This window comes from Schistocerca americana, chromosome 3, assembly GCF_021461395.2.
Source record: "Schistocerca americana isolate TAMUIC-IGC-003095 chromosome 3, iqSchAmer2.1, whole genome shotgun sequence".
Lineage (NCBI taxonomy): Eukaryota > Metazoa > Arthropoda > Insecta > Orthoptera > Acrididae > Schistocerca > Schistocerca americana.
In genome coordinates, this window is record NC_060121.1 from 361,253,341 (window position 1) to 361,278,021 (window position 24,681).

The 24,681-nt window shown below is 42.6% G+C and overlaps 1 protein-coding gene across 1 annotated transcript in view; it reads left to right on the top strand.

Moving 5' to 3' along the window:
• Positions 1-24,681, top strand: part of LOC124606083 — a 375,104-nt gene that overhangs the window by 116,836 nt on the left and 233,587 nt on the right. Inside the window, exon 4 of the mRNA XM_047138048.1 lies at positions 3,756-3,935. Coding sequence (XP_046994004.1) covers positions 3,756-3,935 — 180 coding nt within the window. The remainder of the gene's footprint in view (positions 1-3,755; positions 3,936-24,681) is intronic.

The following is a 24,681-nucleotide window of genomic DNA, read 5'->3' on the forward strand; positions in this document are numbered from 1 at the left end:
GAAAGCGCCGCTATGAAACTGTAACTGATTGGTCTGCAAGGTCCTGTTTTGAAGAAAAATCCTTTTAAGGTTAAAACTTCCCAGGACGTCTACATTGCTTTCATCAGGTATAAGTTACAAGAGCGCTACAATATTTTTAGCAACATATGCTTGTGAAGGACATTTTTTCGATTATGAAACTGAACGATTACGAAGCAACCTGGGTGCTACAATCTATGAAACTGTCTGCATATGACCATATGCCAGCAAAGGTATTATTTAAAAATTATATTGCATCTACAGTGCATCAAAAATAATTAAATAATAATGAACATCTCTTTTAATTTTGATATTTTTTGTTGAGAAATGTGGAATACAAAGCCAAGTCGCATGTTGTGCGACTGCACTGCGATTTAAATGCGAAGCGTTCTTCCCCCAAATCGCCTTTTACCAGTCGCCCCATCCTTCTATAACGAATTTCCTCTTAATGTATGTAAGCATGAAAGTGATATTTCGGTAACATGCACCTCTGTGAGTGCTTGCTCTCTACAGTTTTGGCTCTCACAGGGAATATTGCTTATCGTAGACGCCTTGAAAGCCGGGAGGGAGGTTTTGCGCGCCTCAGTGAAGCTGATGGCTTGACCTCCCAGGGTAGCCAAGCTTCCTGGACTCGGGCAGGCGCGCCGGCACCAGATGGAATCCGCCCAGAGGATTAATGCTGAGGGCCGGTGTTCCAGCCATCCTACATGTGGTTTTTAGGCGGTTTTCCACTTCCCACTAGGTGAATACCAGACTGGTCTCCACGTTCCACCTCAGTTATACGACTCGCAGACATCTGAAGACATTTGCACTATTCTATGTATTACACAGGGCGCAGACAGTTGGGGTACACCAATTCCTTCCCGGGGGGTATGGGGTGGCGACAGGAAGGGCATCTGGCCACCCCAAAAATTAACGTGCCGCATCCAATTAACCATCAGATCCCACAAGTCGGGATAAATGCTTGGAAAGAGAGAGACTGAAGCTGATGGCTGTGCTGGCTTTAGCATAGCTGCTGGTAGGGCTACCCAAGCTTGATGGGCCTCAACAGAGGGGCCTGATGAAGTGCCTTCCTCACTTTTCTCTCCAGGGCGCTCCAGCGGCAATGGATCTTGTAGAGTCCTCGTCGCCACTGCAGAAACCTCGTTGGCACTGTACAATCCTCGTAGCAACTGTAGTACCCTTGTACCATAAGGAAGCAGGGGTGAGGATGTTGTTACGGGTGGCCTGTATCCTCTTTCTACAACATGAATGCATACATGAATTAACACCATTCTTTACTTAGATGAAGCTGCTACTTAACTTGAATAGAGTCCATGTTTGTGGTTCAAGCTCATCATTAGTACTCCTCTTGCAGAGAATATCGGTAAACTTGCTGTAACCAGTAATCTGGACGCTATGTACCGTTGTAGCCTGTGACACGCTCTGCGATAGTATTGACAGACGCCAAACTGGAGTGTGAGTTAGTGAGATCTTCCGCGTTGGCGGCGTGTTGCTTGTCAGTGTGTCTCTGGCCTCAGCGTGATAGGCACACTTGATCCAGCACCTACTTATCGATCTTCGCGCTTCATCTTTGCCAATCGGTGGGCTGGTGACAGTTTACGCCAGCACATTTATCATAACCTGCAATGAACTACACCCACTCCGCGAGTGGACTGACAAAAGCAAGGTTAAGGTTGTCCTTAACTCTCGCCCTAGTGCTGTGCAAGGGCATTCTAACAAACTATTTGTTTCATTACGAATTGTTGGCCGTCGCGTGAACTTTCAGTTACACAGAGGTGACTCAGTAACTTTGCTTAATCGTACCATGTACGAACAGTTAGGCTCACCACGCCTTTCTAAATCAAGCAAGCATCTCACTGGTCACAACTGACAGGAAATTCGAATGCATGGACAATGTAGTTTGTCTGCCACTTACAAATATCACACAAGGACAGTGAATTTTACTGTGTTGACATCAAGAGACAGTGAGTTCCTTCGGTCAGCAGCGGCTGTCTAAATACACTACAGGCCATTAAAATTGCTGCACCAAGAAGAAATGCAGATAGTAAACGGGTTTCATTGGACAAATATATTATACTAGAACTGAGATGTGATTACATTTTCACGCAATTTGGGTGCATAGATCCTGAGAAATCAGTATGCATAGATCCTGAGAAATCAGTACCCAGAACAACCACCTCTGGCCGTAATAACGGTCATACGCCTAGGCATTGAGTCAAACAGAGCTTGGATGGCGTGTACAGGTACAGCTGCCCCTGCAGCTTCAACACGATACCACAGTTCATCAAGAGTAGTGACTGGCGTATTGTGACAAGCCAGTTGCTCGGCCACCATTGACCTGACGTTTTCAATTGGTGAGAGATCTGGAGAATGTGCTGGCCAAGGCAGAAGTCGAACATTTTCTGTATCCAGAAAGGCCCGTACAGGAACTACAACATGTGGTCGTGCATTATCCTGCTGAAATGTAGGGTTTCGCAGGGATCGAATGAAGGGTAGATTCACGGGTCGTAACACATTTAAAATGTAACGCCCACTGTTCAAAGTGCCGTCGATGCGAACAAGAGGTGGCCGAGACGTGTAACCAATTGTACCCCATACCATCACGCCGGGTGATACGCCAGTATGGCGATGACGATTACATGCTTCCAATGTGCGTTCACCGCGATGTCGCCAAACACAGGTGCGACCATCATGATACTGTAAACTGAACCTGGATTCATCCGAAAAAATGTCGTTTTGTCATTCGTGCACCCAGGTTCGTCTTCGAGTACACCATCGCAGGCGCTACTGTCTGTGATGCTGCATCAAGGGCAACTGCAGCCATGGCCTCCGAGCTGATAGTAAAGGCTGGTGCAAACGTCGTCGAACTGTGCGTGCAGATGGTTGTTGTCTTGCAAACGTCCCCATCTGTTGACTCAGGGATCGAGACGTGGCTGCACGATCCGTTACAGCCATGCGGATAAGACGCCTGTCATCTTGACTGCTAGTGATACGAGGCCGTTGGGATCCAGCACGGCGTTCCGTATTACCCTCCTGAACCCACCTATTCCATATTCTGCTAACAATCGCTGGATCTCGACCAACGCGAACAGCAATGTCGCGATACGATAAACCGCAATCGCGATAGGCTACAATCCGACCTTTATCAAAGTCGGAAACGTGATGCTACGCATTTCTCCTTCTTACACGAGGCATCACGACAACGTTTCACCAGGCAACTCCGGTCAACTGCTGTTTGTGTATGAGAAATTGGTTGGAAACTTACCTCATGTCAGCACGTTGTAGGTGTCGCCACCGGCGCCAAACTTGTGTGAATGCTCTGAAAAGCTAATCATTTGCATATCACAGCATCTTCTTCCTGTCGGTTAAATTTCGCTTCTGTATCACGTCATCTTCGTGGTGTAGCAATTTTAATGGCCAGTAGTGTAGATGCAGTTAAGAGGGCGTTGGTGATGTGTTGTTTGTCGGTGTGTCTCTGGCCTCTCTCGTGATAGGCTCGCTTGATCGAGCGCCTGCTTATCGATCTTCACGCATCATCTTTGCCGACCGGTGTGCTGGCGACAGCTTACTCCAGCACAGACCTATCCAACCCGTAGTGCGCAGCTGGGGACCGGTCACCGCCACTCGGCTTCTTTTGTCATATGCTCAAACTAAAAACATCTCTCTTTCTGGGAAGGTTCACGTCCCAAATTGCTCTTTACGTTGCTCGAACGGAGCTGTTGTGCGCTTTGCAGGCGGCGGGCCTGGGCCACGAGCGCATCGTGGACGACGTGCTGGAGCGGCTGCCCACGGCGGTCAGCAGCGCCGACCACGAGGGCCGGCAGCCGCTGCACTACGCGGCCGCGCTGCGCGACGGCGGCGCCATGTACGGTCGACTCGTCGCCGCCGGCGCCGACGAGCAGGCGCTCGACAACGTGAGTACCAGCAGCGGGAGGAGTGCGGCAGCGAGCGGGGTGTGCGCAGTCACGAGCCTTGCTGCGTTCACGAGTCCGTAGAATTTTTGTTTTGTGTGTTGGTATTCCGATTGCTATCAGTCTCATCTTCAACTTTTGTAGTCCTGTCTTCCTCAGTTGCGTGTAATAATACGATATATTGATAAAAAAAGAATTATATATATATACAACACCAAAACAAACACACACACACACACACACACACACACACACACACACACATGCGCACACACACGCACACACAGACAAACGCACACACAAATGCATACACGAACAGATCACAGATATTCCAATGATTACACTTGAAAGTTTGGCAGTAACATTCGATCTTTGGCAAAAACATTTGACAGTCGGCAACAGAAACCAAAACATTGCATTGAAACAAGCGTTCAGTTCGTAGTGCTGGGGAATGGGGGAAAAAAACTCAAATTGGCATTCATAAGAAGACGAACGACACCAAAAATGCAATAGGAGCGTAATATGTAAGAAATTGTCGACGCAACCTGTAAGTACAGTTCAAAACATTACTACTTAATAGGAAATACCAACCATCAGAACTCTTTATTACCTATAGGTACAGTGACAAAAATGTAAATTAAATAGCAAATATATGTATATATTCCAGGCCACTTATGATGCCTTGTAGAAAATAAAGGTGAAACGCATATGGCAATAAAATTGTTTTATTCAGTTGCTGTCAGACGGTCCATAAGTAAAAATTATCAATATACCGTGCTATCAGTGTATTTATCGATCGTCAATTTTATTAACAGTTCACCGCTGCTGTTTACACATGGTCATTTTGTCATCTGGAGACAGCGAGTGGAGCTGTGGACGCCAGAAAATGGAGTACCAAGTAGAGAAATCGGCACATCTCCGTCATGTTCTTCTGTTTGAGTTCAATAATGGGGTGACAGCAGCGGAGGCAGCCAGGAATATTTGCGCCGCGTGTGGGGATAATGTCACTGGACAGAGCATAGCAAGAAAATTGTTTCCTCGTTTTAAGGAGGATAGTTTTGACATTAGAGACTCTCCACATTCAGGAAGACCTTCGGGGTTTGATGAAGATCGTTTAAACACATTAATTCACAATGATCCACGTCAGTGTACTCGAGAACTGTCAAATGTGATTAACTGTGATTATTTCACCATCGTGCGAAATTTGCATGCAACTGGGAAAGTTCAAATATTGCGTGTATGGGTACCGCATGTTCTAAGCCAAAATCACAAAAATCAGCGGGTGGGCATATGTGCATCTATGCTTGCTCGTCATCAATTGGCTCGTGAACAACACTGACCATTCCTATCATCTATCGTTCCTGGCGATGAGAAATGTTGCTCTTATGCTAACATACGGAAAAGAACGGAAAGGCTGAGCCCAAACAAAACAACAACTTCCCATACAAAGATCTGCACGCATCCACAAACGAGAATGATATGCTTCTGTCGGAATAGGGGTAACCATCGTTGCTGACATGTATTGTCAACTGCTGAGACGCAGTCCAAGACCAACAACCAGAAAGACTCCGTGAAGTGATGCTACTCTACTATACGTCCGCCCGCTACACTGACAAAAGACACTGTACAGGAGTTGGCTTGGGAAATCATTCCATACCCTCCTATTCTACTGATCTTGCGCACTCAGATTTTCACCGTTCCCGCCCTCTTGCGAACATCCTTCAAGGAACTTCCTTTCCGGATGAAAATGCTCTCCGAACATGGCTCAATGGGTTCTTCGCATCAAAACCACGTGATTTCTGTAGTCGCGGAATCGAAAACTTACTCCAGCGTTGGTGGCCTCATATAAATAGTGCACGAGAGTATACTGTTAATGACTAAAGTCTCTGTTATGTGAATCTGTTGTGTTTATTAAACTTACGGGAAAACGCTGCAAACTAATGCAGCAATCTAATAGTAAGCGTCGTGCTATCAACATTTTCCTGCGTGCAGATAGCCTGCTAGTTGCCAACTGTTCATGAACTAGGCAATTGTTGGCACAACTTTTAATCAACTGCCTGCTTATCATCGTGGAATATTTGAGAGGGTGGCATCCTATAAGTAACTTTTTCTGGATGCACGCCTACTAAAAGTGAAATGTGAAAAATTAGGAAAATTCGAAAACACATGATTGTATATGCCACTACAGGTTGATATTACACGTGTTTTACTTGAATTTCTTAAGTAAAACAGCACCCAGTCACTTTTCGTATACTTTTATTTATGCCAAAATAGGTTCCATGCTTTCATCCGTCTTCTATAGGCATAACACACCGTCCAGTCACATTAATGTGACCATCTGTCCCAAAGCCTGAACAGCCACCTTTTGCGGCGCGAGACGTGCGGGAAGATATTCTCTGAGGTTCTGGAAGGTATCGACAGGGATCTGGAACGATGCCGACTTAAGTGCCGCGGTCAGTTGCTTTAGATTTCCCGACTGAGGATCCGTGGAGCGAACAGCCCTATAGGGATGGCCCCACAGATTCTCAATTGGGTTTAAATCTGTGGCGTTTGGTGGCCACAGGGGGTATGGCAATCTCTTTCTGGAGCTCTTCGAACCACACACATACACTGCGAGCTGTATGACGTGTTGCATTGTCCTGTGGGTAGTTGCCATTGTGCCAAGGAAAAACAACTTGCATGTAAAGATGGACATTGTTCCCAAGTATAGATGCATAATTGTGTTGATCCATTGTCCTTCCAGAATTACAAGATCATGCAGGGAATGCCACAAAAAAACGCCGCTCCCCCCCCCCCCCCCCCCCCCCCCCGGGTTGCAGAGTGTTTGCTTTCAGACGTTTCACGCCGTATACACCAACAGCGATCTGTCCGATGCAGCATAAAAGGCCACCTGTCACCACTCAGCGCACGTATAGTGCGGTATTGGCGTATAAATTCCAGCCTTCATCGCCGATGAACAGCAGTCAGCATGTGTGCATGATGCAGGCGCCTGCTGCGGAGGCCCATACACAGCAATGATCGCTGCATGGTCGTCGAGGAGACACTTCTGGTAGCCCCTTGGTTCATCTGGGTCAGTTGCTCAACAGTTGCTCAACAGTTGCTCAACAGTTGCTCGACAGTCGCCTGTACACATCTCCTCCGCCGTCCTTCACCCCTGTCATCTATGGCCCATGGTGCACCAGGGTTGCCCCTCAGCTCCGATTTTGGATAGCGTCAATTTGCCATGTATGGTGTACTTAAACTACTATGGCACACGAACAGTTGATAAATTCAGCATTTTCGGAAATGCTTCCACCTTTGGCCAGAAAGCCAATCATGATCATGCGATTCAGATCATTTTGTGCGTCAGGTAATTCACCCTGTTTCAGCGTTGTTACAACAACTGCGTTATTTTCAGCGTCCCCTCGACACGCTTTACTTGCATTCTACTGTTAGTCCTGCTAAGTTGTCGTCTATGAGTGGGTACTGCATCTTGACGCTGAACATAGGCGGTGGTCACATTAATGTGACTGGACTGTGTACAAATATATTTTGTCAGTAAAATTTTTATCCAATCCATTTTGAACGATGCAGTTTACATGTATTCTGTAACTCGTAGTTGCTTTTTCCTCCTGTATAGTCTAAAACACAAACACTTTTAGGCTCGAAAACGATTAAAAAAATTTTATAAAATCTTTCATATATCTTGATCGCAAAAAATACATTTATTTACAGTTAATTACTAGTTTTGGTTGCTAAACATCCATATTCAGGTCTCTTATGGTAAAGACTCTGTTTACGAACGTTCTTGGTTAGAATGCCTTCGTCAGTATATCTTGGCACATGGTCAATAATGGGACAGATTCCTATACGCTATTGTTTATACCAACGAAGTTACGAAGTGCAGTTCTGGAATATGTTTATTAAGAAGTGTACAAAATACACATAACCTCACTACGAATGGTACTTACTTTACTTTAGCAGGGGCTTCCACTTATCAGCAGTTGTCTGCTCTTGGATGTCACAACTTTTTTCCTACCAGCCTTCTCAGTCATTTCGAAAGCCTCAGGTTTCCCTCTTTGTCGCTCGTTCAATGTCCAACACTGTGAACCAAATATCAGAATGCTTTCAACCACACCACACAAGCACTACTTTCTTTGTTCGTTTGGATATGTGCCGAACCCAAAAGATACCATTTAATGGCCTAATAGCTACCTTTGCTTGTCTTACTTTGTGGGATATCTACATTTCACACTGGCCACTCTTTTTATTAGGCACGCACATACGTTAGCACTTCCACATTTCCTATTCAGCCAAACTCAAAACCCAAACCCCGACATCGCCCACGTCAAAAAACGAGATAGTTTTCATCAGTTAAAACTTACGGGCTAATAAGCCGTGATCGATGTATAAAAATTTCTCTTAATGCTTTCTCTCCGGCTGCGTAAGGCGTCTTCAGAGGTATAGTAGGAAACTTCAACAAGAACTCGAGGGAGCACCGAAAACAGAGCAGTGTAGAGAGCACCACAGTCCATACCATGACGTCATTCTTACGGTGCAGCGTTTACAGCCAAATTTTATCTATTTTAACACATTCCTCTTTTCTGTTAAAATTGTTACGGTGCGTACCCACGAAAGGCAAAAGTCCCAAGGTCGAGTATCGGTCCGGCATACAGTATTACTCTGCCAGGAATTTTCATCCATTAACTTTCTCATTTGATATATGGCATCAACCTTGTACAGAACAATAAGTATTTCATAGTCGGCAAATACTAATAAATGTAAACATTGACGTAGTGTTGCCACACCCAAACTTCTGCACTGTCTGTTCCAGTAACCAAATACAACTTAAATAGGGGTGGTAATACAGAACATCCTTGTCTTAGCCCTTTAATTGTTTTAAAACTTTCCAGTAGCTTACCAGCAACCTTTGGAACTGCACCGCTTTAGTGGTACATCCCTTTCACGTACTCTTGTAATGTACCACCCACTCCAGTAATTCCCAACGCTGTCTATAGCATCATCCTTCGCACAGAGTCATAGGCCTTTTCTAGATCAATAAACACCAAACGGAGATCACGATTTTTTGCATTCCTTTTCTGACAGATCTGGCGTACACAAAAGAGCTTATCCCAGCAGTAAAACCCGACTGTTCCTAAGATACAACGACATGCACATACTATTCCAATCCGTTCCTTACACAACCTACACATAGAAGCCATTACTCTTGTTCCCCTTAATTAGTCAGATCTCTCTAGCTCTCTTTCTTATATATGGCGATAATACACTCCTGCAAATGGAAAAAAGAACACATTGACACCGGTGTGTCAGACCCACCATACTTGCTCCGGACACTGCGAGAGGGCTGTACAAGCAATAATCACACGCACGGCACAGCGGACACACCAGGAACCGCGGTGTTGGCCGTCGAATGGCGCTAGCTGCGCAGCATTTGTGCACCGCCGCCGTCGGTGTCAGCCAGTTTGCCGTGGCATACGGAGCTCCATCGCAGTCTTTAACACTGGTAGCATGCCGCGACAGCGTGGACGTGAACCGTATGTGCAGTTGACGGACTTTGAGCGAGGGCGTATAGTGGGCATGCGGGAGGCCGGGTGGACGTACCGCCGAATTGCTCAATACGTGGGTCGTGAGGTCTCCACAGTACATCGATGTTGTCGCCAGTGGTCGGCGGAAGGTGCACGTGCCCGTCGACCTGGGACCGGACCGCAGCGACGCACGGATGCACGCCAAGACCGTAGGTCCTACGCAGTGCCGTAGGGGACCGCACCGCCACTTCCCAGCAAATTAGGGACACTGTTGCTCCTGGGGTGTCGGCGAGGACCATTCGCAACCGTCTCCATGAAGCTGGGCTACGGTCCCGCACACCGTTAGGCCGTCTTCCGCTCACGCCCCAACATCGTGCAGCCCGCCTCCAGTGGTGTCGCGACAGGCGTGAATGGAGGGACGAATGGAGACGTGTCGTCTTCAGCGATGAGAGTCGCTTCTGCCTTGGTGCCAATGATGGTCGTATGCGTGTTTGGCGCCGTGCAGGTGAGCGCCACAATCAGGACTGCATACGACCGAGGCACACAGGGCCAACACCCGGCATCATGGTGTGGGGAGCGATCTCCTACACTGGCCGTACACCACTGGTGATCGTCGAGGGAACACTGAATAGTGCACGGTACATCCAAACCGTCATCGAACCCATCGTTCTACCATTCCTAGACCGGCAAGGGAACTTGCTGTTCCAACAGGACAATGCACGTCCGCATGTATCCCGTGCCACCCAACGTGCTCTAGAAGGTGTAAGTCAACTACCCTGGCCAGCAAGATCTCCGGATCTGTCCCCCATTGAGCATGTTTGGGACTGGATGAAGCGTCGTCTCACGCGGTCTGCACGTCCAGCACGAACGCTGGTCCAACTGAGGCGCCAGGTGGAAATGGCATGGCAAGCCGTTCCACAGGACTACATCCAGCATCTCTACGATCGTCTCCATGGGAGAATAGCAGCCTCCATTGCTGCGAAAGGTGGATATACACTGTACTAGTGCCGACAGTGTGCATGCTCTGTTGCCTGTGTCTATGTGCCTGTGGTTCTGTCAGTGTGATCATGTGATGTATCTGACCCCAGGAATGTGTCAATAAAGTTTCCCCTTCCTGGGACAATGAATTCACGGTGTTCTTATTTCAATTTCCAGGAGTGTATATGATATCTTCCATTCTTGGGGTACTTCATCTCCTTGAATCACTTCATTAAAAATAGTTAATAGTGCTGCTTCTACTTCAGGTCGTTTGTACTTCAATAATTCCGTTACTATGCCTCCAGAACTGACTGCCTTTCCATATTTTTTATTTTTATTTTTATTTAATTTTTTTTTAAGGCACTGATAAACTTTATTGTGAACCATCTCTTCCACAGCTGCTCTTCTCAATACTCCTCCGTATCTCCTGTAATACGACGTTTGAATTGTGCATTTCATTCAGAAATGACAATCATTCTAGCCCCTCTTCTAATTTTAGCAGGGGCTCTCACTTAACATATAAATCACCAGGCTTCTGTTGCCCTTTTGTATTCAACTAAATGTTCTACGTCGACACATTCCGTCTCCCACGACTCCTATTTAGCTCCCATAACCATCCCTTTTACGTCACTCTTAATTGTGTTTCAGTGATCCCCATCTTCCTGCCTTTTAGAGCTTAACTATTTCTCGTAAACGGTCTTCTTTTCTTTAGTCATTTCTTTTAAGGCCTGCGTCATCCACGCACCACCCATCCCTCCTCCTCGTTCTCTTCCAAAAGCCTACTCAGTAGCTCGTAGTAAACATGGTTTTAAATCATTGTATAGTGATGTTGCAACTACGAATTGTAACTCGTCCATATATTTTACATATTATATTTATATATCACTCTGTTTATTATATTTTACTTTTCGAATATTGACGAGTTACACTTCGTAGCGGCGATGTGTATACTTTGTAATCAAGTACACACTTCAACAAGCACGGTTCACAATTGCACTCTGTAACTTCGTTGGTATGTTGGTCCCGGCACACGTTCCCTACCCCTGCGTGGCGCAGTCGAGACCTTAACGATATTGTTGGTTAAGTTTTTCTTTGTTATTAACCTTTGTAGCGGAGATGAGAGGGAGAAAATCTTTGTTGGAGGGGGTTACGTTACGGAACATTGGTAACTCTTGTGGAGTTAGGAGGAATGGTTTGCTGAAGTAGCAAGTTATTAATCTTTCTTTAATCAATTCTTCTAACAAAAACATTTACTTAGTGAAGTATCGGACCAAAACCTCTCATTAGAATGTCAGATGGCTTCAATAATAACTAGAAAGGATGTCTATCAGAGACGAATGCTTGAGTGTTACTCAGTCTGTTAACTACGGGTCACTTGGCCTAAATAATCAGCCATCAGCACTGTGAACTACGGGGTGTTTAAAAAGTCTCTTCGCAGTGCCGTATGATTGTTAGCCCCGCGTGTCGTATGATTGTTCGCCTGCCTGGCTTACTTCCCTTCAAGTGGACTTTCCCCACATTCTACTGTTTCGTTTATCTCAGCCAGCGTCAGTAGTATCGTTGGTGTGCGTCGTCACGTGTTGACGTTGACGTGAACGTTTAAGTTTAGTTCGTCTGTTTCGTTTTTGTCAGTGTTAAAATGCTAAGTATTGAAGAACGTGTGTTTTTAGTCGAACAAGTGTTCAAAGCTGTCGGTAAATACACAGTTTCAGTTCGTCAAACATTAGTTCAGTTTTCCCGGAGACAACACTCCAACACTCCACACATCATGATACTGTGCAAGATTTGATTAACAAATTTCGAAGTACGGGTTCAGTGACAGATGCACCGAGAAGTGGGTCGTCCTAGCGTTTTGTCTGAGGATAAACTACTCGATATTTCCGATGAAATGTCCATGAGTCCGAACAAGTCAATAAGAAAACTCGCCCGGGAAATCGATGTTAGTGTCGGAACGGCCCACACAGCTGTAAGGAAAAAATTAGAAATTTTCCCATACAAAGTGACAGTCGTGCAAGAAGTGAAAAATACTGATCATGGCAAGAAACTGCATTATTGTCAATGGTTCAAAAATTTCGTTCAACAAAATGGAAGGGATAATCTTAATGAAAGGTTTTTCACTGATGAGGCATTGTTTTATTTATCCGGGTACATGAACTCGCAAAATTCTCGTATGTGAAATCCTGCAAATCCATCTTGTATTCATGAGGAACCACTTCATCCTGTGAAAATAGGAGTTTGGATTGCAATTTCTAGACGTCGGATTGTGGGTCCCATATTTTTCAACGAAACAATAAACTCACAACGATACTGCAGTTGCTCGCTTAATCTCGGGTCTTACTAACTACTACCTTTCCCATTAGTGATCATGTGCCGAGATATACTGACAATGGTGTACTAATCTGCAGTGTACACAGAGAAAATCTTTACCATTACTGGGCTGAAAATGGTTGTTTGGCAGCCTAAACTAATAATCAGTAGTAAAGTAATGTTTTTCTGCTATCAAATCAGTTGACATTTGATAAAATTCTTTAAAAGTTTTGGAAACACGTAAGATCGCTTAATCTCGGGTCTTACTAACTACTAGGTCCACTTATGCACTAATGCAGCTCTGCATTCCTAGTACTTGGTATAAAGCACCTGCTACCTTTATCCATTTATACAAAGTCGCTCTCTGTGAGTTAGTTCATCTCTCACTACAGTGTGCATAACGTAACGTGGGACATACTTGGCTCTGACAGCCTGACAGGGGAGGGGGAACAACGGCAGTGGTGGGGGATCCATTGCGTGTGGCGCCCATGAAGCGGTAGGGGAAGTGCAGTTCAACTACTGAAGACTACTAACAAGCAGAAATTTAAATCTGCAGCTAGTGGCTCTGCCAACATTACATTACATTAATATTTGTTCATAGATCATGAATACGACATTTGGTAGTGATGTGGAACATGTCAGTTTAACCTAAGTTTTCACTACACATTTTTTAACGTTACTACGTCATATCTAGAAATTCATCTATCTAGTAGAAGGAGTTGTCATTCAGAAATTCTTTTAATTTGTTTTTAATTGCTAGTTCACTTTCTGTCAGACTTTTAATGCTATTTGGCAAATCACAAAAGATTTTTGTGGCAGCATAATTCACCGCTTTGTGTGCCAAAGTCAGATTTAATCCACAATAGTGAAGAACATCCTCCTTCTAGGGTTGTAGCTATGCTCTTCGCCATTATTTTTGAATTGGGATGAGTTATTAATAACAAATTTCATAAGTGAATGTATATTTTGAAGGTACTGTGAATATCCTCAGTTCCTTAAATAAATGTCTGCAAGGTGATCTGATTACACGCTTTTGCGCAATGGACACTTTTTCTCTTAATGATGATTTACCCCAAAATATGAACCATATGGAAGCATTGAATGAAAACAGGCATAGCAAGCTAATTAACTGATATGGTTATCACCAAAATTTGCAGTTCCCCTAACAGCATAAGTAGCTGAACCTAATGGTTTCAGCAGATCATCAATGTGTTTCCTCCAATCCAATTTCTCATCAGTGCACACCGCCAGAAATTTTGAATTTTCTGCCTTAGCTACAGACTTCTGTTCAATGTCATCAATGGCGTTATGCCATTTACTGTGCACAATTCTATACACTGTGATTTCTCAAAATTTAGTGAGAGTCTATTTCCAGAAAATCAATTAATAATTTTCTGAAAGACATTATTTACCATTTTCTCAGCTAATTCTTGTTTTTTGTGTGTGAGTACTATACTTTTATCATCAGCAAAAAGAACTAGCTTTGCATATTCATGAACATAGAATGGGAACTCATTAATATACAGTGTGGTCAGAAAATGTCTGAAACGCTTGTAGGGAGATATGAATGTTACGAAAAAAATTCGATACGTTGCGCCGCTTCCGAGTTATTTTGCATTGAAGTTAGCCAATCAGATCGTTGCGCGCGTAAATTCAAGTTTCAGCTAAAGAGACAAAGCACTCGTTGGGCAACACCGCCCCTGGCAGGCCGCTTGAGTGTGAGCGCGCGACGCCCCGATTGGCTAAATTCTATACTACATAACTCGGAAACGGAGCAATGTATCGAATTTTTCCTTAACATTTATGCCTCAGTACAACCTGCCCTGTAACCTCCCTACAAGCATTTCACAGATTTTCTGACCACCCTGTATATTAAGAACAAGACTGAACCCTGTGGGACACCATTCTTGGTCTCTCCCTAGTTAGAGGACTCTGCTGATTTTTGCAGACTATCTACACTGTCAATTTCAAACTCCTGCTTTCTTCCAGTTGAATATGAATTAAGCCACTTCTGCACTGTCCCACTCATACCACGATACTTAAGGTTATCTGGAAGAATTTCATGATTCACATAGTCAGAAGCCTTTGAGAGATCACAGAATATCCAAATGGGTGATGATCGGTGCTGCTACATATGTGGCTGAGATTCCTACTCATCTGTTGGGAACAAGCTTTTAGTTCTCTGTTGAAAATGCCATCAGTTCGATGTGAACTTTTACTTTTGACTGAATTTATTATTTTCCTAATTTCAGTAAGAGAGGTGGGCTGAATTGCAGTTTTATCAAATTGCATTGGTATTGTCTCTTACTTATACAGCTTTGCACTATCTAATGAACAGCTGGATCCTATTTTCTCTACAACACTCAAAAAATGATTATTAAAATATTTTTTACTTCTGTCTTTTTGTTAACTAACTTTTCATCGAGTTTGATAGAAATACAGTCTTCCCTCTCAGTTGCCCTGTTTCCCTTTTAACAATATTCCAAATTGTTTTGATTTTGTTATGAGAGGTTCTAATCTTAGACATAATGCACATACTTCTGAACTTTTTAATAGCTTTTCTTAATACAGTGCAGTAGTTTTTATAACGTTCGACTGTTTATGTATCACTACTCCTTCTAGGTATAAGATACATTTCCCTTTTCTCTTTACAAGATATTTTCATCCCTTTAGTAAGCCATGGTTTTTTGGATGGTTTCTTATAATTATCTTTCACTATTTTCTTAGGGGAACTGTTTTCAAATATACTCACTCACTAACAGGTTATGCAAGACGATCAACAATTCGACAATTCGGTAGTCTCTGACTAGAGCTCCACATAAGAAAATCTCTGCATAAACAGTTGAAATGTACACTTCAAACGAACACATCGCACAGCTCTGCAGCCGACAGTAAACTAAGGCAGTCGCCCACTTCGGAATAAAGGTGTGAACGCGCCCAGCGCTGACAGTGAGAATGCGTTCCTCCGCATTTGCTACGTTTTTTTGCACGATATTTATTTCTGCTACGAGGTATATCACATGCTAAGAAGGCTGGCTTCTAAACTGCTAAAAGTACCAAGTTTTTAACTACCGGTTTTCAGTTTCCTGGTATACTATGTGCTACCTCACTTTAGAGCCTTGTAATACGAAAATAATGTAGACCTAATCCAGTCACGTATCATATGAACGATAGTTAAAATATTCAAATATTAGAAAGCATGAATAAGACGATCATTCGAATAGGAAACGGAGATACCTCATACTGCAAATATGGGCAGAATCGGAAACGCAAATGAAAAAAAATGTATTTATTAAAAATTTCAGTAAAACTTGACCACACCAACATTATTTCTTGAGAGACGAGACGTTACTACATTGAACAGAGAAGATCTCTAGTGCATTTTATAATGGTTAACACCGTCTAAAAACTGTAGGTTCCAAATAATATGCTATACAAAGTACAATGCTGGACATGTTTCTAGTATTTCACGAACTTTTCAAATGCTTCGATGATTATGCTTTGAAACAATCCCGTTTTTATACTCGTTTACTCTCTTGAAAATAAACATTGTTTTGAAAAAGTAGAAAACATTATAATGAAATTTTAGTTTTTTGTATTTTTTGGATATCACTAATATGTGAAGGACATAATGAAATCAGAAATTGGGTAACAATTCAACATTTTTGGACATAAACAATATGTTTTTCTAAAATTTTGTGTGGGATTAGGAATCGCAATTGCTACAGAACAATGAGACTTGCACGTTGTAATACATTATTCCATAGCCGATAGGAAATTGCTTCTATAGCGTCAACCTACCCGATGAAAGCTTTCAAGGCCATTGTCTACTTCTGTTATTACTTCTGGACTGAGAGGCAGTGGGTCATACTATGGCCATGAAGAAAGTTTTCTAGGAATAATGAAAAACGACAGGCGCCCATAGAAAAAGTGTTTCTCCCATTTTAAAATGAGTTACTGATCACACTGGAAAAGTTTTGATAAAGCATTGAATTGAAAACAATTTTTAAGCCCACCAGTAAAATAAATGAAGTCCTTAGATTTGTAACAGATGTACAATGTTAGACATAAAAACTGACCGCCGGCGGCCGCCACAGAGACAAAGTCAGAGTCGTTCACTTAAGGTGGCCAATAAAACTGACCGCCCCTGACAACTCTAAGTCCGGCCATCTGCACAATCTGGCAACACTGTAAGATGCGGAAGTGTTAGGAGGAAGTGTTGTCTACTTACGAGATGTTCTCGGTTTGTGTGAGCCCGTGGTCTAGTGGTAATCGTCGTGCGTTCTAAACTTATGGCCGCGTGTTCGCGTCCAACTGTATTTATTTATTTATTTATTTTTTTGCCACATTTCGGTCTAAAATTATGAGTCTGATTGAACATCGAAGATAATTCGCCTAACATTCTACCCACCAGCAATAACAAGTATTCCAGAAACAATTCCGCAGGACAGCTCGTGGTTGCATCGCGATCATAACAGCTTACGCTTGAGCGTTTCCTCGCGCTGCAGCGGCTACCGGCTACCGGCCAGACGCCACCCGCCGCCTGAAATCCGGCGCCGCTCATGTGAACGCGGCGCCACGCTGTCAGTGTATGTATCAACTGTCATTTTAGAATTTGAAATTCTAGTTATCATCTTGCAGTTAAACATTGGATTTTGCATACTTGAAAATCATGAACTGCAGTTAAGCATTGTAAAATTGAGTCGCAAGTGGAAAAAGGTGTAACATCTGCAACACAACGTTTACTTTTGGTATAACAGAGGGGTGAATCCAGAGGAGGCAGCTAGAAAGATTTTAACTGTGTGTGGATCGAGTGCTTTTGGGAAAAATACGCCAGAAAAAGATATTCTTGTTTCAACAAAGATCGTTCTGGCATGAATGATTTTCCACGTTAATGAAGTCTCGACTACTGATATATGTGATAGATTACCATTTTACCATCATGCGACATTTGCATTCAACAGGCAAAGTTCAGAAGTCTGGTGTAGGAGTACTGCATGCTCTAATTCGAAACAACAAAAATCAACGGAGTGACTATTATTGAACGTCATCAGGTCGCTCATTGAGCATTCCTATGCAGTACTGTTACTGGTGACGTGTTATGGTGCCTTTATCGTTAACTTCCTAAGAAGAAATGAAAGGCTGAGAGCCCCACCAAAAGACGTAAACTCGAGTAAAGAGTAGTGTGAACATAATATTTTACATCTGATAGCTCCAAAAGTGTGTTTTGTGCTACGAATTCTGCCCCAAGGGGTGTGTGCAACACAGCTGGAGTTTGTTGCCGACAACTGAGGCATCTTTCGGTCGCAGTGTAAGAAAATCGAGCAACAAAACTACATCACCTGTGCTACTGCATGATAACGCACTCTGTTGATTTGAGAAACAAAACTATCCAGGAGATTGATAGGAAAGTCGTCGTCTTAGGCGCTTGTATTGATAGGGAAGTCCTCTCTCAAGCACTTGTTCTCTCGTCATATATTCGTAAAATTTTACCTTTCCCGCTCTTGATCGATCAACCGTCAAGGCAATTCATTTCTAGACGAAAATACACTTAAAACTACTCTGGTTTAATGACATCGTTAGAAGCAGTAGGTTTCTACTGGCGTAGAATTTGTAAACAACTTTAGCATTGTCAGATCGCTTTAGATATCGTGAAAGAAAATTCTGCTGCTGATTAATTTCTCTTTGACGATTACTGTTGCTTTTAGTAAACTAATGGAAAATGCAATTAAAATATTTACTGTACTAATACAAATTAAATTCAGCCTACTACAGAAACATCACGACGGCAGTCTATCTTAATGAAGCATTAATTGTCTGTAAGACGATTGAGCCATTTTAACACGAATTAGTAGGATATTAACGACTTTTGACTTCGAAAAGATCTGTTTTTACTTCATTTCCTGTATCATTCGCAAGTATTATGAAAATGTGGCATTTCATGGGTAAAATTATGTATTCACAACAACAAAAAATATTTCGGCAGAAAACAAAAGTGGCGTTATGAATTTGGCAGTACCGTAAGGTTTTCACTCTGACACTAAGGGTTACTGAAAGTAGCAAGACGAATTTTGCTCAAGCGTTGTCTTGCGATTCCCTTATTGAAATTGTGTCAGGCTTCTTGTATCTCTGCTACAAAAGAATTAAAAACCTGGCTTTCAGCGAGTCTCGAAAGGCGAACGAAAGCAGCTTGCACCTGGTAGCCAAGCTTATTTGTTACCTGGGAACTGGTTTTTTCCTAAAGTGGGAAGACATCCTTTTTTGTTGAATTGTTGGCAAATGTCAGTCAGAGGTATGTCGTTGGTCTAAGCGTTTCGGTGTGTTGAATTTGTACCAATGATTTTTCTACAGGTTTTTATCTGTCCCAAATGGAGAGCTGAAGTCTCCCATTACTATTTTCAGGTCATCTTGGAGAACTTTGCTCATAGTATTTTCGAGTGTGTTCCAGAATGTTTGGACATTTTCGGTGTTTTTATTATTTTCGATGTTGGTGGGGGCATGTGCATTGATGAATGTATATTTTTTTCTGGGGCTCTGGATGAGCATATTCATAAGTCGATTGTTGATGGGCGTGATTTCTTTGACAGAGTTGATGACAGATTTGTGTTCGAGATATGCAATGCCGAAGATTGATACGCCTTTCGCTTCCTTTTGTTGTATTTTGCTCTTGAAGATGCAATGGTTTCCGTAATTCAAGGTTTCATTGCCAATTGGTCATGGTTCTTGAAGAACAAGGATGAGAAATTTTTGTCAGTCGATATCTTTTGCGGGATTATTTAGTTTTCGTGTTTGGATCAATGTATCGATGTTTAGTTTTCAAATGCATGTTTTCTGCTTGTAGGGAAATTTACCAGAGATCTTCGATATTCTCTGCAGTGCTAACGTGGATTCCCCAGAATACGAAAATCCAACTGCCGCCGTTCGACAGGCGGGTTGTGTACCACCCTGGGTAAAGTTGACTTTGCTTGCACAGTTCCTTGGTTTGGCCAGGGTGATTCCAGGACCGGACAAGACCAGAGGGTTTTGAAGCCTTTGGAAGCAAATATTTTCAGCCGAGCTCATTGAGCTAACAGACGGTGACCAGAGTAGCGGTGATTTTCACTCAGACGTGTCTGGATTTTGGGTTCAGCGGATTGAGTAGCCGTTCAGGATTGTGTTAGTATTTAGTTCACCCCAAGTATATGATTTCCTCGGTACCACCCATATGGGGGAGGGTTTCCCCTATCGGCCACACGGGATTATTATTATTATTATTATTGTAATTATGTCAGCAGCAAATCCGATATGGTGTATCTTCCCACCACTGAAATAGATGTGTATTGTTCGATTCAGCATTTCCATCGCATAAATATGGGTTATCATTACGTTACATTGCTGCTAGTAGATATATTTTTCACTTTTTTTCACTTTTTCTTAAACAGTTGCTACCCGTTACTCCATCATAGGAATTTATGTGCGCAGCGTTGTTGCAATACAGACGTTCAAATTATCCGATTTCTGTAATTTCATTTCGATACCAGATCGTTATAATCGGATTCAGCCAGTTAGTCTTAATGTGGATATCCGACTACGACTCTCATCATATGACAGACTGGGTAAACTACATTCTTAATCGGACTGTTGAATCTAGGTCACTTATCTATGACAGGGCCTGAATTCTTAAACACTGTGGAAAATAATAATCCAATGTGCTTATTACAAATACGTTATTTAAATATAAATATATGAACTAACGATATAATAGTTTATTTACGAGAGCAGAGCCCCATCCATCATAGCACAGCAGTGCGAGATTGGTTTCAGGGCCAAGAGAGGATAAAGCTGTTGCCGTTTGTTCCACGATCACCGAACATCAACCAGATAGAGAACATGTGGGCAGAGGTAACAAGGTCATTGCCATGTCGACCTACAAATGCAAGCGACCTTTGGACGAATATAGAAAACGTATGGTGGGAAGTAAACCATCACGCTACACTGTCGACGACTTAATGAAATCAATGCCCCTACGCCTTCGAGAAATCTTACGTAATGATCGTGGGTGGGTTGGTTACTAATAGTATACTCGTCCACAAAACCCATGTGGACAATTATCTGATATCGGTCAAACTTTGCTTTTTCGCAGCTCTTACGCATACAAGTCCATTTACTTTCAGTCTCCTCCTTACAATTCTTGCAATGCAAGGTAATTGAAAAATCTCATCCACTCGACGCCAACAGAGGAACTGACTGGTGCATGCGTCGTTCAACACACAGTACTTGTCACCCTCATTGGAATCAATGACTGTGTGTGGGTGTGTGTTTTCGTGTTCACGCACAATCTGAATCAATACTATTAACATTAGTGAGACAACCAACAATAAATACTGTATCAAATATGACTGTAAAGTATTTTAATGCAATGGGAAGTTACAAATTGAATTTTTACCCAACCCACGTCCTGCATATTACGTGAAGTAAGATGTATTAACTCCACAGTATCGTTAGCAGAGACAGTGCGCTCTTGTTGTCGAGGCTCGCGACAAGTGCAGCGATTAGCAGTGCAAAATGCCGCCGCGATTTGTTTATGTTGGCTGAGCGTGGACACTGCAGCAGACGCTTCGCCATAAACAGAAGGAAATCACCTTGGCTCTGACTGCAGTGAGCGCATATCACTGCCTGCGTGTTCTTATAGTAACCAACGTGAGAGTCTACTCACAGGTGCCATGGAGCCACAGCGGAACGATTATGGAAAATCAAATTGAGACTATCTCCATACTGCGACAAATGTCTAATTGTAGAAACTGTAGCGCACATCTTCTTATGTGAAAATAAAATCAGAATTTGGAACTGGACTAGGAAGAAATTAGCACTATCAACAGAACCGCGGAAAGTCATATACCGATAACTGAAGCTTTACAACCCCACTGGAAATGTTACCCATCCGCAAAGAATAACAGTTGTTCATGGCTTCTGGGACAGTTTGTGTTTTACGTCGTAACAAACAAAACCTAGAACTTAGAAGAGTACATCTTCTATATTGCAGAAGCACATTTTAAGCCGAAGAAGAATAACAAATATAAGGAATGGTTTAAAAATTTTTATCTGTTGCTTTATGTGGGCTACAAAGGGGTGGACAGTTTTATTGATTAGAAGCAGAATACTATTCTTTCACTTTTATTTTATCCCTGGAATATTCTTTTACGTTGGTTCTAAAATCAGAACTGTTCTAATTTGGCAAGACCCCTCCGGCTAAGAAATTTCTTTCATTTGTTGAAAAATACATGGTTTCCTTACAGACCTCAAATGGTTCAAATGGCTCTGAGCACTATGGGACTCAACTGCTGAGGTCATTAGTCCCCTAGAACTTAGAACTAGTTAAACCTAACTAACCTAAGGACATCACAAACATCCATGCCCGAGGCAGGATTCGAACCTGCGACCGTAGCGTTACAGACCTCATATGCATCCAGTGCATAATAAATTGTGAATATATTTCTGAATGAATATTTGTTATGTATCTTTCCGTCACCCTTTTCACTGTTATAAGTTATGTTCTACAAGGAACGCACGCCATTGGAGGCGGCAATCTGTAATTTATTTTACCTTAATTACTACTTCAATTTTGTTCTCACGATATCTAAAGCGATCTGACAATGCTAAAGTTGTTTACAAATTCTACGCCAGTAGAAACCTACTGCTTCTAACGATGTCATTAAACCAGAGTAGTTTTAAGTGTATTTTCGTCTAGAAATGAATTGCCTTGACGGTTGATCGATCAAGAGCGGGAAAGGTAAAATTTTACGAATATATGACGAGAGAACAAGTGCTTGAGAGAGGACTTCCCTATCAATACAAGCGCCTAAGACGACGACTTTCCTATCAATCTCCTGGATAGTTTTGTTTCTCAAATCAACAGAGTGCGTTATCATGCAGTAGCACAGGTGATGTAGTTTTGTTGCTCGATTTTCTTACACTGCGACCGAAAGATGCCTCAGTTGTCGGCAACAAACTCCAGCTGTGTTGCACACACCCCTTGGGGCAGAATTCGTAGCACAAAACACACTTTTGGAGCTATCAGATGTAAAATATTATGTTCACACTACTCTTTACTCGAGTTTACGTCTTTTGGTGGGGCTCAGCCTTACATGTCTTCTTAGGAAGTTAACGATAAAGGCATCATAACACGTCACCAGTAACAGTACTGCATAGGAATGCGCAATGAGCGACCTGATGACGTTCAATAATAGTCACTCCGTTGATTTTTGTTGTTTCGAATTAGAGCATGCAGTACTCCTACACCAGACTTCTGAACTTTGCCTGTTGAATGCAAATGTCGCATGATGGTAAAATGGTAATCTATCACATATATCAGTAGTCGAGACTTCATTAACGTGGAAAATCATTCATGCCAGAACGATCTTTGTTGAAACAAGAATATCTTTTTCTGGCGTATTTTTCCCAAAAGCATTCGATCCACACACAGTTAAAATCTTTCTAGCTGCCTCCTCTGGATTCACCCCTCTGTTATACCAAAAGTAAACATTGTGTTGCAGATGTTACACCTTTTCTCACTTGCGACTCAATTTTACAATGCTTAACTGCAGTTCATAATTTTCAAGTATGCAAAATCCAATGCTTAACTGCAAGATAACTAGAATTTCAAATTCTAAAATGACAGTTGATACATACACTGACAGCGTGGCGCCGCGTTCACATGGGCAGCGCCGGATTTCAGGCGGCGGGTGGCGTCTGGCCGGTGGCCGGTAGCCGCTGCAGCGCGAGGAAACGCTCGAGCGTGAGCTGTTATGATCGCGACGCAGCCACGAGCTGCGGAATTGTTTCTGGAATACTTGTATTGCTGGTGGGTAGAATGTTCAGCGAATTATCTTCAATGTTCAATCAGACTCATAATTTTAGACCGAAATGTGGCAAAAAAATAAATAAATAAATAAATACAGTTGGACGCGAACACGCGGCCATAAGTTTAGAACGCACGACGATTACCACTAGACCACGGGCTCACACAAACCGAGAACATCTCGTAAGTAGACAACACTTCCTCCTAACACTTCCGCATCTTACAGTGTTGCCAGATTGTGCAGACGGCCGCACTTAGAGTTGTCAGGGGCGGTCAGTTTTATTGGCCACCTTAAGTGAACGACTCTGACTTTGTGGCGGCCAGCCGGCGGTCAGTTTTTATGTCTAAGACTGTACATATTCACTTGGGACAATTCAAATTTACAAAATTATGTGCAGTTTTGGACAAATATATGTCGCAAGAATGGGAAAAACTATGAAGACCTGTGACCCGTTTAGCCGAACACAAGCGGAGCTGTCGATTTACAGAAACTTGTAAGTACGCTGTACTGAGACATGCTGTTTAGTGCAGAGATCATGAAATAAAATTTCATTAGACTAGCGTTTTAGTCAAAGTAATGCATTATCATGCACGCTTGTATATGAGGGCAGTAGAAATTTATAAATATTGTAACACAGTAATTTCAGTGGAAAGTAAAGTAGTGTGTAATAACAAAATATGGATGACGAGAAAAAAAAAAGAATTGCAGCAATAAATTAAATGTAAACCGACATCAGCTTTCGGGGATAATCATATGCATTCAGCTTCACGTGACGAATAGTGATCTCTCTATAAAGCTCATAATGTCCCTTAAATTATGGACCGCTCGTGGTTTCTTTTTCTATTTTTTTCTTTTTTTTTCTCCACAGTTGTCGATGTTTCTTCTCTGAAGATATTCCCTGCAGACGGGAACAATAAAAATGAATGATTTTATCATCGATAACATGGTCTCAATCAGTACTATTGTGGATTATCAGCGTGCTGGTTATTTGCAGAACATCAACTTGTTTTAATCAGTACGATATAGAAACAGCTAAAGTTGCAACATTCCTTTTTATTTGCGAGTAACTAATGACTAGATTCGGGTTACCTAAAACCCAGA